The sequence below is a fragment of the Diceros bicornis genome, chromosome 7, assembly GCF_020826845.1.
Source record: "Diceros bicornis minor isolate mBicDic1 chromosome 7, mDicBic1.mat.cur, whole genome shotgun sequence".
Taxonomy (NCBI): Eukaryota; Metazoa; Chordata; class Mammalia; order Perissodactyla; family Rhinocerotidae; genus Diceros; species Diceros bicornis.
Genome location: NC_080746.1, coordinates 22149055 through 22164491, shown reverse-complemented (window position 1 = coordinate 22164491; position 15437 = coordinate 22149055). Strand labels below are relative to the sequence as shown.

At 39.8% G+C, this 15437-nt stretch overlaps 1 protein-coding gene across 1 annotated transcript; it reads left to right on the top strand.

The window, feature by feature from the left end:
* The first annotated feature begins 213 nt into the window (after positions 1–213).
* On the top strand, positions 214–15216 carry NNMT (nicotinamide N-methyltransferase). Its single transcript, XM_058544499.1, has 3 exons — positions 214–367; positions 1572–1779; positions 14784–15216. The coding sequence occupies exons 1-3, from the start codon at positions 214–216 to the stop codon at positions 15214–15216; spliced, it is 795 nt and encodes a 264-aa protein (XP_058400482.1).
* Positions 15217–15437: the final 221 nt, after the last annotated feature.

Sequence of the window (15437 nt, the reverse complement as noted above, 5' to 3'; positions counted from 1 at the left end):
GGAATTTCATCACTTCCCAGAATAGCCAGAACATTTTTGGTATACTTCTCAGTTAGTGTTTAACCAAACATCTGTTTCTAAGGGATGGGCTAAACCAGTGGAGGAAAAATTGATAGACTGAGACTCAGGAAGTCAGCTTCTACAGGGTGACTCCCTGGTTTCTGGAGGAGAGGGAAGGAGGGCAGTGGACTGGTGGCACAGGCGTGAGACACAATGGAATCTGGCTTCACCTCCAAGGACACTTATCTGAGCCATTTTAACCCTCGGGATTACCTGGAAAAGTATTACAACTTTGGGTCCAGTCACTCTGCAGAAAACAAGATTCTTAGGCATCTTCTGAAAAATCTTTTCAAGATATTCTGCCTAGGTAAGTTGGTCTGTTGTCTGTGTGTCTCCCCCCCAAAATGAGAGTCATGTAGTTAGAATCTCAGGGCATGACTGGGTTTTGTGTACAGTCATTGTTATTTGACAGCCCTTTCGTCATCACCTATTTATTTAACTAGGATAAAAACTAACATTGGTATAGATATTCTACAGTTTACAAAGTGCTTTTATATCCATTATCTGATTTGGTCATGCAAAATGGAAACCAGAGGATGAGAGCTCTGTCCTTGATTCTATATGAATTTGCTAGGTGACCAGAGCCAACCACTTAACCATGATGGACCACTTAAGAAACAGAGATTCTAATACTTATTCTGTTCCTAACTGAAAGGAATGCTGTGAATATTCATGGGGGAAAAAACCTCCCAGCATATGAAGAACTGGGTGCTTTTTTGGCTTCTATATAAACTCAATTAAAAAAAATTTAACTTTCCCCAAAAGTATTCCTTAATGGTTTTGTGGAAAGTAATAGAAGACACTGTAACTAAATTGGAGTTGGGAAGGCCTATAAGGGGAGCGCTCATGCCCTATCACACATCAATTACACCAGCAGGAAGAGACAGAGGCTTGCATCTCAGGCAGGAAGTAAAACTACTTTACTACTGAAAGGAGACTTCCTTCCCTACCCAGCAACAGCCCAGCCAATAAGAAACGCCGCAGCTCAGCCAAGGAGAAGCCATTGCTGCCCTGAACTGTTACTTTCCCCTAATGGACTTGCATTTAGAACAGCCCCTCCCTATTCCCCCTTTTTCTCTATAAGACCAGCTCCCCTCTTTTCTTTTCTGGATTTGCCTATGATTTGCCATAGCATGCATGTCCAAACTGCAATTCTTTTGGCTGTTTCCAAATAAACTCATTTTGAGACTTTTCAAGTCAACAGTTTTTACATTTTCTGTGTAGCAATTTTTCTGGATCAGGGGTCTGTACGCCAGATAGAGATCTTTTTTCTTTTTCCTAGACCTAAAAATATGCCAGCAACATGCCTCCACCCTAGATTGAGGAATAGAAAATGAAAAGATGATTTTAAAAATGACTTTGAGGGAAGATGAGTGAATAGAGAGATAGTCTGTCTTTGGGGCTCTCCTTGGGGCTTTCCATCACAATCCCGGCAAAGACAATGCAAATCAGCTCTGTCCACTGCCATGTAACATCTGATCCCCCCTTCTTCCTTCCCTCCTCTAAACCAGATGGCCTGAAGGGAGACCTCCTGATTGACATCGGCTCCGGCCCCACCATCTATCAGCTCCTCTCTGCTTGTGAATCCTTCAAGGAGATCATCGCTACTGACTACACCGACCAGAACCTGCAAGAGCTGGAGAAGTGGCTGAAGAAGGAGCCAGGGGCCTTCGACTGGTCCCCAGTTGTGACCTACGTGTGTGAGCTGGAAGGGAACAGGTAGAGAAACTGGGGTCTGCTTCCTGGCTTTTTGAGAGTACCTAAAGGACAGTTTGTTTTCTGAACCAAGATTTATCCTTAGAGTCCAAGTTGCAAGGCAAAGGAAACAGAAAGAGAGAGACCAAACAGAAATCCAAATGGAGAATGAGAGAGCTAGAGAGAGAGACAACAAGATAGAGAAGCGTGTGTGCGTGTGTGCGCGCGCGCGCGCGCGCGCGCGCGCGCGCGCGCATGCGCACCATAACAGCAGAAGACAAAAAGAGAGTTGAAGAGATGGATGCTGAGCCAGAGGAATGGACACAACACCTTTCCAGGCCTGTGGGTGGGTACAGCATGCAGGTCAGGCACATAGGACCTCATTTTAGGACAGCTTCAACTAAGGCGAAACCAGCTCCTCCCCAGCAGCTTCTGGGTGTCAGGGCTTGCTGCCCCGGTGCCGTTCCGTTGCTAGCCATCCAAGTGCAGAGGACTCTGCTGTGAGGGTGGCTAATGCTGACTCCACCAGATACAACAAGAAGCTGACTAGGGTTTTAACTGAGATTATCAGCATAAAGGAATTATTTGAAAAGAATTTGTTACTCACCATCCATAAAAATAGAGCTTACATACAACTAATGATCAAAATCTTACACTACTCTATCAACAAGTAAATTTATGCAGATGAATCTTGTTTAAATTATTAATTTCTCCCCACATGAGAAATTGGCAGTAGCCTGCTGGCTCAAGGTGACTAACTCTGCATTTCATTTTGTCCTTCTCTTGTCCTGATGTGTCTCCATCTTTTGCCGATTGTCATCCAATGGCTCAGCTCGGGCCCTCTCGCCTGCCCAGCTGACCATCGGCTCCTGGAGCATCACAGTCTGCTGCTATGTATATCGCTAAGACCCCACAGACTCCTTTACACACTCATAAAAAGACCACTTTACTACTTCTCCTAGGATCCTGCTGGCCCTGTCTGCCGCTTCTTATATGCTCTGTTATAATTACCTTTCTTTTTTTCCTGCTCTTATGGGGTTTTTTTTGTTTTTGTTTTGTACATTTTCTCTTTTCCCATGCTCCTTTACCCACAATTTACTTTTCACATAAACTCTCTCTCTCCCTTCCCCAGTTCACTTTTCCCTAGATTTCCCCCTTATGCTCATATACTGCAGACATTGTGTGTTGCACAACATCCTCTGTCTTTCCTTTTCTTGTCTTGTCACTCACAATGGAAAAGCATTTATGTTTTCCATTAACATATCCCATGATTTGGTCAGGAAAGGGGTCTGATTTCCTGGCAAGACAATCTCCCCCAAGAAACAAGTGCTAATACTTTCTGGCTCATGGTTAAAGGAACTAGCATTTGTTCATTCATTCAAGAAACTTAAATTGAGCACCTATGTGCTCAGTACTAGCTACTGGGAAAGAACAGGGAACAAAACAGAGGAGGTCCCTTGCCACCTAGAGCTCACATCATAGGAGGCAAGCATGTACCAGATCATTTAGGGCCTCCAGGCCAACTTAAAGATTGTGGACTTTAAGTGTAAGGAGAAGGCATTAGAGGTATAACTGGGCAAGTGATGTGACCCAATTTGCATTTACAAAGATCTCTCTGGCTTGGTGTGGAGAATGGGTTGGAGCAGTTTGGAAGAGAATGATAGAGGCAGAAAGGAGACCATTTAAATCCGGGTAAGAGATGATGGTAGTTTGGACTAGGTGATGTAGAGAGGTAGATGAATTTTTGAGATGGAATGGACAAGAGTCAGTAATGACTGGTTATGGGGAATGAGGAGAGGGAAGTGTCAAGGACGACTTCCATGTTTCTGAACTTGAACAACACGAGGATTGAGATAGTATTCCTGAATCTCAGGGATAAATATAAAATCTTATGGTCTTAACATGTCCCTAAGGAGTATGCTTGCCTCCACAATCTTCTTGGAGTGAAGGTCAATTCATTTTTCTATACTTATACTTATATTTGATTCTCATCTATTTATCAACTTTTGTTTACTCCTGAGTCAATTTCCCTTCTGAAACTAACCCTAAAGTCTGCTTCTATTTCTTTAACCCTCCTATTTTCTTTTAATGGTCTGCTGACTTCAAGGTTACTAGGAGTATTCTAAACTTTATGTTCATTTTTTTTACATATTGTTGCTACACTGTCTCACTGGAAGAAAATGTGGGTTGTTAAATGTAAGTTATCAAGGTGACTCATTGGTGGTGCAATTCTTTATAATATGAATAAACTAGGAGTTTTATATTTTGTTCCCAATTAACCTTTTTGCTTTCATGCAGTCACCAAATTTCCACTGTGTTTATGCTGGTCTTTCATCTCTTTAACCAAGGATAGTAAGTCTTAAAATCAGATAGTATAAGTCCTCGAACTTTGTTCTTTTTCATGATTATTTTGGCAAACTTAGTGCTCTTAATTTTAAGATAAACTTGTCAATTTCTTCAAAAAAAGCCTGCTGAGACTTTGATTGTGATTTCTTTGAATATACAAATCAACTGAGGAGAATGGATACATTGAATCTGCAGTCCATGAGAATAGTTTATCTCTCCATTTATTTAGGACTTTAGTTAGTTTCTCTTAGCAATGTTTTGTAGTTCTCGTATTTTACATATATTTTGTTAAATTTTTCGTTTGTTTCATGTTTTTTAATGCTATTGCTAATTGTATTCTTAAATTTCATTTTTATCTCATGTTATTAATTTTATTTTTATTTCATTTGCTAGTATAGAGACACAATTGATTTTTGTGTATTGACCTTGTGTCCTGTGATCTTGCTGACTTCTCTAATTCATTTTAGTAGTTTTTTTTGTAGATTCCATATGGTTTTCTACGTTTACTCTTGTATCATCTGCAAATAAAGATAGTTTTACTTCTTCTATTCCAACTTTATGCCTTTTATTTATTTTTCTGGCCTTATGACACTGGCCAGGACTTCCAAAAACAATGTTGAATAGAAATGATGAGAGCAGGCCGGCCCCATGGCTTAGCGGTTAAGTGCGTGCCCTCCGCTACTGGTGGCCCGGGTTCGGAACCCTGGGCGCGCACCGACGCACCGCTTCTCTGGCCATGCTGAGGCTGCGTCCCACATACAGCAACTAGAAGGATGTGCAGCTATGACATACAACTATCTACTGGGGCTTTGCGGGGAAAAAAAAAAAAAAAAAGAAATGATGAGAGCATACATTTGTGCCTATTTCCATATGTTAGGAAAAAATGTTCAATGATTCATCATTAAGAATTATATTAGCTGCAGGTTTTTCATAGGTATTCTTTATCAGACTAAGTTCCCTTGTATTCTTAGTTTCTTGAGAGTTTTTAATCAAATGTTGAATTTTGTCAAATAATTTTTTGCATTTTTTTGCAGTCATCTGATTTTTCTCCTTTATTCTGAAAATGTGAATTACATTGGATAATTTTGAATGTTTAAATCAAACTGGTATAACCCCCTTTGTCATGAAGTATCATCCTTTTTGTGTATCTCTGGGATGGGATTTGCTAATATGTTGTAAAGTATTTTTGCATCTGTATTTATGAGGGATATCGAGCTATAGCTCAAAAATTATAATTATATTTTCTTGTAATATGCTTGGCAGATTTAGATATCATCATGATGCTAGATTCATATAACAAGTTGAGAGTATTTCTTCCTCCTTTATCTTTTGAAAGAGTTTGTATTATTACTTTTATTTCTTTCTTAAATGATTGATGGAATTCACCAGTGAAGCTATCTGAAGCTGAAGGTTTTTTCATGTGTGTGGAGGTTTTTTATTAAGAATAGTATTCCTTTATTGGCTATTTGAATTTTCCACTTCTTTTTTTTTTAATTTTTTTAATTTTATTTTTCCCCCCAAAGCCCCAGTAGATAGTTGTATGTCCTAGATGCACATCCTTCTAGTTGCTGTACGTGGGACGCAGCCTCAGCATGGCCGGAGAAGCGGTGCGTTGGTGCGCACCCGGGATCCAAACCTGGGCTGCCAGCAGCGGAGCGCACGCACTTAACTGCTAAGCCATGGGGCTGGCCCTTCCACTTCTTTTTATGTCTGTTTTGATAAGTACTATTTTTCAAGGAATTTGTCCTTTTCATCTTGGTTGTCAACTTTGTTGACATAAAGTTTTTTTACAAGATTCCTTTATTACCTTTTTAATGTCTATATGATCTTTAGTTATCTTTCTTCTTTCATTCTTGAAATTAGTGATTTGTCTTTTTTTAAAATCTTGATCAATGTTGCTAGAGATTTATAAATTTTATTAATTTTTTCAAAGAACTACCTTTTTGCTTTGCTAATTTTCTCGATTATCTGTCCGTTTTGTATTGTACTGATTTCTGCTCTCATTTATCTTATTTTCTTTCTTCCACTTACTTTAGTTTTCATCTATACTCTTCTTTTTCTAGCTTCTTAAGATGGAAGCTTAGATCATTGATTTCACACATTCCTTTCTTCTAATGTAGGTATTTAAAGCCATAAATTTTCTCCAGCATTCTTTAGCTGCATCTCATGATTTTTGATATGTCATATTTTTATTATTATCCAATTCAGCATATTTTCTAATTTCCTTTGTGATTTCTTCTTTGACCATGAATTATTAGAATTGTGTTGCTTAATTTCCAAAAATCTAGGAATTTTCTAGATATCTTAATGTTTTTGGTTTCTAAATAAGTTTTCTTGTAGTCAGAGATTTATTTTATCAGCATATGGTCTATCTTGGTGAACAATCTATGTGCTTTCTACATTGAAAAGAATATATATTGTCCAGTGGTGGATTTAGTTTCTATAAATATCAATTAAGTCAGGTAGATTGATAACATCATTCAAATTTTCTACATGATTTTTTGTTTATCAAATACTGAGAGAAGGTGTTAAAATCTCAAACTATGATTGTGGATTTATCTCTTGCTCTCCATTATTTTGTCAACATTTGCTTCATGCATTTTGAAGCTTTGTTATTAGCTGTATACATTTTTAGAATTGTTATGTCTTCTTGACGAATTGACCATTTTATCATTATGAAATATATCCCTTTACCTCCAGTAATACACTTTGTCTTGAAGTATACTTTGATATTAAAGTGGCCACACCAGCCTTCTCATGCTTGGTGTTTGCCTGGAGTGGTAGGTAGCCTCTAAGATGGCCCCCAATAATCCTCACCTCAAGTCTTCACACTCTTGTTTAATTCTCCCCCCTTGAGTGTCCAGTGGATTTAGTGACTCTATTCTAACAAATACAGTGCAGCAGAGTGATGGGACATCAAGGCTGAGATTAGGTTACAAAAAGACTACAGCTTCCCTGTTGGGTGCTCTGTCTCCCTGTCACTCGTCCTGAGGAGTGAGCTTAGAAGCAAATTTCCCCCAAGTTGGGCCTTCAGATAAGACTGAAGAGATAGTCAACACTGCAGATTCATGAGAGACCTTGCAGCAGAGGTACTCAGCTAATCTGTGCCCCAATATCTGACCCACAGAAACTGTGAGATAAATGTTTGTCATTTTAAGTTGCTAAGTTTGGGAGTAATTTGTTATGCAGCAATAGATAATTAATATACATGATATATCTTTTTTTACCTTTTTGTTTTCAACCAGTCTGTGTTTTTATACTTAAAATGTTTTTCTTGCAATTAGCGTGTAGTCTTTCTTTTCGATCCAATGTGACAATTTCTGCCTTTTAACTGAATTGTTTAGTCCATTTACATTTAATGTAATTACTGATACTGTATGGTTGAGTCTAAATCTACTATCTTGGTATATATTTTCTATTTGTCCCATCTGTTTTTTGTTCATTTGTGCCTTTGTTCACGCTTCTCCTTGGTGAATGGAATAATTTTCAATATTCCATTTAGTATAAGTATACACATTTTTAGTATTCCTTTTTATCTCCTCTGTTGACTTTTATGTCCTCTATTGACCTTTATTGTGTTTTGTGTGATTCTGTATGTGTGTGTGTGCATGTGATTTTTCTAGAAATTACATTATGTATTTTTAACATATTTATTACGTCATGAACAATGTAAGATATTACAACAGTGTAATTCCTTTAACCCACTCTCCTGCCCCTTATGCACTTGTTGTCACATATTTTACTCTCTATATACTATAACACTACAATACACTGTTATTATTTTTGCTTTAAGTAGTCAGTAGTGCTTTTATTTATTTATTTGTTTTTTATTGTTTTAATTATGGTTAAAAAACATTAAAAATTTTACTATCTTGACTGTTTTTAAGTGTATAGTTCAGTAGGTTTAAGTATATTTGCAAAGTCAATTTTATTTTAAACATATTAAAGTCTTTTTACAGTTACCTCTATATCTATCCTGTCTAGTATTCTTCATTCCTTCCTGCAGATCTAGGCTTCTATCTGGCATCATTTCCCTTCACCTGAATAATTTCTTTTAGTGTTTCTTATAATGCAGGTCTGCTGGAGACAAATTCTCTCAGCTTATCAATATCAGGTAAAAGTCAGTAATTTTTTTCTTCCTTATAATATGATGAATTTAACAATGTTTGAGACCCAAACATTTGGACATTTGCTTTTGGTTTGTAATCATATTTGCAATTATGTAGACATTTTATTTTATGTTCATTTTATATGATTTTTTCTAGTTGTTGAGTTTTTAATTCTGATTTATCTCTTAGTCAACTGAATAGGTTTTCAAATAATTTTTTCAAGAAGAACACATAAGTGACATATTTTCTAAGCCTATGCATATTGGGAATGTATTTTTGTTGCCCTCACACATAAGAAACATCATAAAATTGTTTAACCTTGCCTAAATATTGCTCCATTTTTTTCCCTGGCATTTAGTAAGAAGTTCAGAGGGGCTACTTTCATAGGCCATTTTAACCTGTAAACCCCTTCTTTATGCTGGTATAGTCTTCACACTGAAGATATTTTCTTCAAAATGAAAGCAATTTCAAACGTCTCCTTTCTATGGCATATGTGATTCCACAGAATGAAATTTATATTAACCAGAAAAAAAAAAAACTGTAGCTATGAAAATTTGGACAATATCCAAAATTATTAAATAAATAAGGAATTTCCCAGGATTTATAGAATTTCAGGGAAAGCTTATAAAAAAGTTCTTAGTCATTGTCAAACAACACACCTTTCAGAAGTCCAAATCATGTGTCAAGAAGGCCTTTAGACCTTTGTTCTCAATTTCCCTAGCCATCAACAGCCTTCCCATCTCATTCAGAAATGAACCCTTAAAATCTAGCAGGATCCTAAAAGCATTTCTTATCTCGTGCCAGAATCGTCAGCTTGTAGCAATTGGCTCTTGAGACACTGTTCCTTCCCAATCTCTGTTAGATTAAGGAATTGTATTTTTGGCAGTAAAATTCTGCATTCTTGCCCTTATCCTCGTGCTAGATCCTGTGGCTTCAACTATTTTGAGAATGATAGTGATCCCATTCAACTTATGTCTTTCTTGCATCTTCAAGTACCTCTATCAACCCACAGCCTATTTCCCCTGAGATTCTTTCTTCTTTATCTGAAGCTATTTCTTGTGCTGACTGCTGCCAAAGACAATTTGATCTGTCTCCTGTTCCTCTGCCCTTGGAGTGTGGCTCATACATTTAGATACAACGCATTTTTACACTATCCGAAAAGTTGTGAGGCACTGGTACCAAAAATTCTGGCCTCCCACTCTTCATTTATCAAGTCAGAAAGTCAAATACTAAGATATAACTAACTACTCAAGCGTGAACCAAGGAAAATGAGCTTTTACCTTAAGAAATCCTAGAAATAGCATTAATTAACCTCTGGCTCCCGGGACTTGGAACAGATTGCCTTGTGGTCCCCAGACAAGCAGCTTCCACATCACCTGGGAGCTTGTTAGGAATGCAGACTCTTGGGCCCCACTCCCTGCCAACAGAATCTGCATTTTGACAAGCTCTGCAGGGTAGTGTATGCATTTTACAGTTTGAGAAGCACTGGTGTCTAGAAGAGAGGTTCTTCCCAATAGGACTCACTGGTGGATGGGACTGAGTTAGAAGTGTGCTCTGCAATTATTCTCCTCAGCCCTCAGGGCAGCCAGGAGGGGTCTGGGGAGACTGGAGTCCCTCCTGGTTGTCTCTGCAGAGAGCAGCTCCTCCTCCACTTACCTCAGTGTAGCCAACAGGAGAAAGCTTGAACACCTGTAGAGGTGTTCACTTCTCTGAAGTGAATACAATGATTCGCTCTATACAACGATTTTCAATCTATTTAGAAGGTGTATGTCTAGTGCCCAAAATAGACACAGCTGTGCCAAATTTGTTCCATGAACTAGTGAATTGCCTCTATCACAAAGCATCTCTGTATTTTCATGTCTTGTAAAAGATTGATACTCCTTCTCAAAGTGAGGATCTTGATGGTCATGATGATTGTTTCAGTGAAGCCTAGGAAAAGTTTCTGCCTTTTATAAGGATGCTTTTCTCTTAAGTAGGTGCTCACAGTGCAGTATCTCTCAGGGAAAATTAACAGGGCAGGTTGAGAAACCTTCAACTAGCCATTACTTCAAATCATAAACATTTCTACTTGAATGTCTCAAAGCATCTCAAACTCAATGTACCCAAACATACCTATGGTCTTCCCCACATCTGCTCCATTTCTGGTCTTCTAATCTCCTTGAATGGCACCATCATATAATTAATTGGACAAGCTAGAAGCCTGGAAGCCAACCTTGTCGTCTCTCTCTCTCAGTCATGTTCTGTGGCCAGCACCAAGTTCTGTCCACTTTACTTCCTGAGTTCCTCTTGAACCAGCATCTTTCTTCCAATATTTTCCATCATCCTGGTCCCAGCTACCATCCTCTGCCTCCTAAACGGCCTCCCACCTCTACTCTTATCCCAATATGATCAATTCAAAATGTAAATCTGGTCCCTCACTCCCTTCCTTAGCACCCCTTAATGACTGCCCATGGCTTTTAGGATAAAGAGCAAAATTCTTGACATGGTCCACAAGGTCCTGCCTTGTCTGGCACTAGTTGACCCCATTTGCCTCGCTTTCCGCTATGCTCTGCTTTGTTTTCTGAGATCCAGCCACATTGGCAGTCTCCTCTCCACGTTTCCTGCCACCTTAGGGCCTTTGCACTTGCCATTTCCTCTTATGGAATATCCCCTTCCCCTCCCTACTTTCTTTGGCCTAGTTAACTCTTACTTATTTATCCTCTATATCTCTTCTTCCTGACTCCTTTTTGGAGGAGCTTTTCTTGATACTGTAGACCAATTCAAGCTCCCAACATTCCTCCATTAGTGCCATGTTCCTCTCCTTCCTAGCACTCATCACAGCTTTTATTTTTCATTGTTGTGGATAATCATTGGTTAATTCTTTCTCCCCCACCACACTGTAATCTCCACGAGGATAGAACCTGTGTCTTGTTTGTTCCACCTGTGTCCTCATTGCCCGGCACTCTTCCTGGCACGTAATAGAGGTTCAAAAAATATTTGTAAAATAAATGCATGCATTTTGCTTTCCAGACTCTCCCTCCTAGAGTGTCTTTCTCCTGTGGCCTGTACCAAAGGTTGACCAATGATTCTTCCTTGCTCTTACAATTCTTACATTGACATCCAAGCTTATTTAGCTTTTTATTTCCTTTACACATGTTGATGGCTCTCCCTCAGGAGGGCCTGCTGGAACCTCTGCGGATGGGGCTTGGGGGAGGTGAGTGTAATCACAAAAAGTGTGTGCAGGGAATTCTGATTCACCACCTGCCTTGCAGAGACAGGGCAGGAGGAACGTACTCTAAGTCTCGGGATAATCACCTGGGGTACGAGAAGACATCTTACAAAGCGTTCTTCCCAGGAGTCCTACTCTTTATCCTTTCCTTCCTCCCCTCCCTCCCCAGCTGCCTCAGGCTCTTACAGATAGCATATTTACAGAGGAAATCACTGCCTTTTTTTGCATATTGATTCATTTGAAAAAGTAGATCTTTAGAACTAGAGAAATGGCCACTGTGCTGTTAGCTTTCTGTAAAACTGCATAATGTTTTTCTGGTGTGTGTTTATTACCTACCCCTTGAGCTAAACGTGAGGCTGAGTGGTAATTGCCTGTGTCTCCAGGCGAGTCCATTTCCCTGCAGGTGTACTTCCAGGCCCCAAGGAGCCCTGAGGTGTAATCTTTACGCAGCTGCCTTGGCAACAGAGTTCACCAATGTTGGGGGCACGTCCAAGGACACGCAGGTATCCGCCACAGTGGGTGTTTCCAACAAATTTCCCTCTCAAATTGGCACATTCTCTGAGAGCTTTCCAGACATCACAGTGTGACTCACAGTTTGGGAACAATTTCCATCATCATCTGGCTGGCAAGTACTCGTTCTGTGGTAACTTGTGTCTTTAAAATAGCTTAATACACAACAGGGCACAGAGGTCCAACCCGCTTCTGACGTAATCCCTTAAATACGCACTCCCACAATGTTCCCGGTATAGAGGATCATCCTGAAACACATTCGGTTAACCCTGTGTTGTCACTTCTTTAGCTTTTTGGATACACTTAAGTTCTTCATATGTGTAGATAGGTTATTTGAAATTTTTCTATTCTAGAATAATTTACCTATCTGTAATGTTGAATTATTATTTTCTTATTCTTAAAATGTTCTGTCAAATCATCCACATTCTCTCAGGCTGGGTGACAGCTTTGTAAATGATTTTCCCACTTTTGAAATGACTAACCTTCCCAGTTTGCCCAGGACCAAGGGGGATTCCCAGGATGTGGGATTTTTATTGCTAAAACCAGAAAAGTCCAAGATGAATCAGTACAAATTGGTCATCCTACCACCCTTTCTACCCTTGATAGGGGAGCAAGTAGGCCCAATCAAAGATAATTGTCATTCCCTATATACCAGTATATACCAGTTTATTGGTTGGTAGGAATTCCCTGAAACCAGTATCTTCTCTCTCTCTCTCCTTTTAATAGAATAGCTTTACTGAGATAAAATGCACATTACATACAATTCACTCATTAAAAGAATGCAATTAATAGTTCTTAGTACATTCACAGAATTGTGCAATCCTCACCACAATTTTAGAACACTTCGTATTTCCCAAAAGAAGGCCTGTACCCATTAGCAGTCACTCCCATTTACCCTAATCCCCTCAATCCCCGGCAACCACTGGTCTGCTTTTGGTCTCTCTAGATTTGCCTTTTCTAGACATTTCATATAAATGGAACCATACAATGTGTGGCCTTTTGTTTCTGGCTTCTTTCACTTAGCATAATGTTTCCAAGGTTCTTCCATGTTGTAGCATGTATCAGTTGTTCTTTCCTTTTTATTACTGAATAATATTCTATTGTATGAATATACCACATTTTATTTATCTATTCATAAGTTGATGGACATTTGGGTTGTTTCCATATTTTTGGCTATTATGAATAATGCTGCTATAAACACTCATGTACAAGTTTTTGTGTGGACATATGTTTTCATTTCTCTTGGGTATATATCTATGAGTGGAATTCCTGGGTCATATGGTAACTCTATGTTGAACCTTTTGAGGAACTTCCAGACTGTTTTCCAAAGTAGCTGGACCATTCTACAGTTTCACCAGCAGTGTGTGTAGGTTCCACTTTCTCTACATCCTTGACAACACTTGTCATTATCTGTGTTTTTTATTATCTCCATCCTAGGAAGAGTGAAGTGGTATCTCATGGTTTGATTTGCATTTCTCTTACGGGCAATGATGTTAAGCGTCTTTTCATATGCTTCTTGCTAAGCTTCTTAAATGAAAAATTATAACAAAAATATAGGATGTGTGTAAATAACTGATTATATGCACTAGGCTTAAGATTTTAACTAAATATTTAAATAGGATGTCCGCCACTAACTGCTATTATCTCAAATCATTCAACCTGAAGGTAAATCTCCAAATTTTATTTAAACTATTGACTTTTCTTCATGACCAGAATGGTCCCAGTGTAAGTCACTTGCTCTGATGTTGGGCCATCCTCTGCTGTCTCCATCAAGCCTTGTTGCCCAAGTGGCCATCTTCTCCTGGAGCCAATGGACTGGGCATTCCCTGATTGTAAGATTGGATTTGCACCCTGGTGCCTTGTTGATTAACTTCCTCAAAGGGCTGGATCCCCAATCCTCAATCCTATGATTTGAGCTCTGTGGCCTTCTGGACACTTTACACACTTGTTGTTTCTTCCCTTTCTCTTACCTTTCTGACTCTCTGCTACTTCTTTCTCCCTTGTCTGTTTCTCCCATTTCTCTTACGCACTCTATGTGTTTATTTAATTTTGTTCATTTGTTAGTTTGTTCCTTCATCCCTCCACTAATTCTGAAAGGACCCGAGGCACTCTATTCCACCTCTTGCCCTTGCCTTCTCTTCTCCTTTCGTTAAGTGATTTTCTCCCAAGAAACCCCATTGATTTGGCAGAAAAGGAAAGGATTCCTAGCAAGGCTACCAAGAATATGATCTCCATCAGAAAACATACTGTCTATCTGCAATATTTTTTGGAGCCTGAAAATGGAAACCATAGTTTTCTTCTCTCTAGACGGGCCTTGGCCACAGCTGTGCGATCAGGATCAACAGTTCCTATAAATGTCTCTTGATGACCCACTCTCCCTCAATGATCAGCAGCTACTGCAAAGACACTGTTTCAGCATTTTAAGCCCATTATTACATGATATGTATGGGTCAAATAGCCAATACCTTGCAGTTTGGCAGAGCGGACAAGAGTAATAATAATAACAACAATAATAATAATTATAATAATAATAAAAATGAGCCAGGCATTATTCTAAGCAGTGGAAGAATAATAATTTCGCAGGGCAGTCCATTGTAGAAGAAGGCAGCTAAGTATTTTTATTATCATTTCCATGTTCTTTACTTTATAAAGATATTTTACCCAGCAGAAGGTAATGTGGTCACGTGCAGATGCCAAAATGATCCCTCATTTCTTCTTTCTTTGCTGTTACAACAGGGATGGCCCTAAGGATCTAACATTTTGGGACAACATCGCCATTTTCAGCCCTTACCAAGGGGATCTGGGGTCCCCACGAGTAGGGTAGCAAGCAGTGTGTGTTGGTTTGTGTGTTTCAGAGTCAAGGGGCCAGAGAAGGAGGAGAAGTTGAGGCGGGCAGTCAAGCAGGTCCTGAAGTGTGACGTGACTCAGAGCCGGCCGCTGGGTGCCGTTTCCCTGCCCCTGGCCGACTGTCTGCTCAGCACGCTGTGCCTGGATGCCGCCTGCCCTGACCTCCCTGCCTTCTGCACAGCCCTCAAGAACCTTGGCAGCCTGCTAAAGCCGGGGGGCTTCCTGGTGATCGTGGATGCCCTGAAGAGCAGCTACTACATGATTGGCGAGCAGAGGTTCTCCAGCCTCTGCCTGGGCCGGGAGGCGGTAGAGGCTGCCGTGATAGAGGCTGGCTATACCATCAAACAGTTTGAGGAGATCTCTCAAAGTTATTCTTCCACCATGGCCGACAACGAGGGACTTTTCCTCCTCGTGGGGCAGAAGCCGAGCAGATCTGTATGACACTTTGTGATTGCAATTAAAGCAATTCCTTTGACTTACCCAGTTGACTTCAGTCCTTGGTTCTAACTGCCACGGTCATTGTGCTGAGAAGAGGCTAATGGCTGGGGCCTGATGGTTCATCTTGGGCGGGGCTGGAGCGGTCAGTCAGCTAGGAACAATATGTTGGCCACCCACTCTGTTCTCCCCACGTGTGCTGGTGCTACAAGGACCAAAAAATAAGG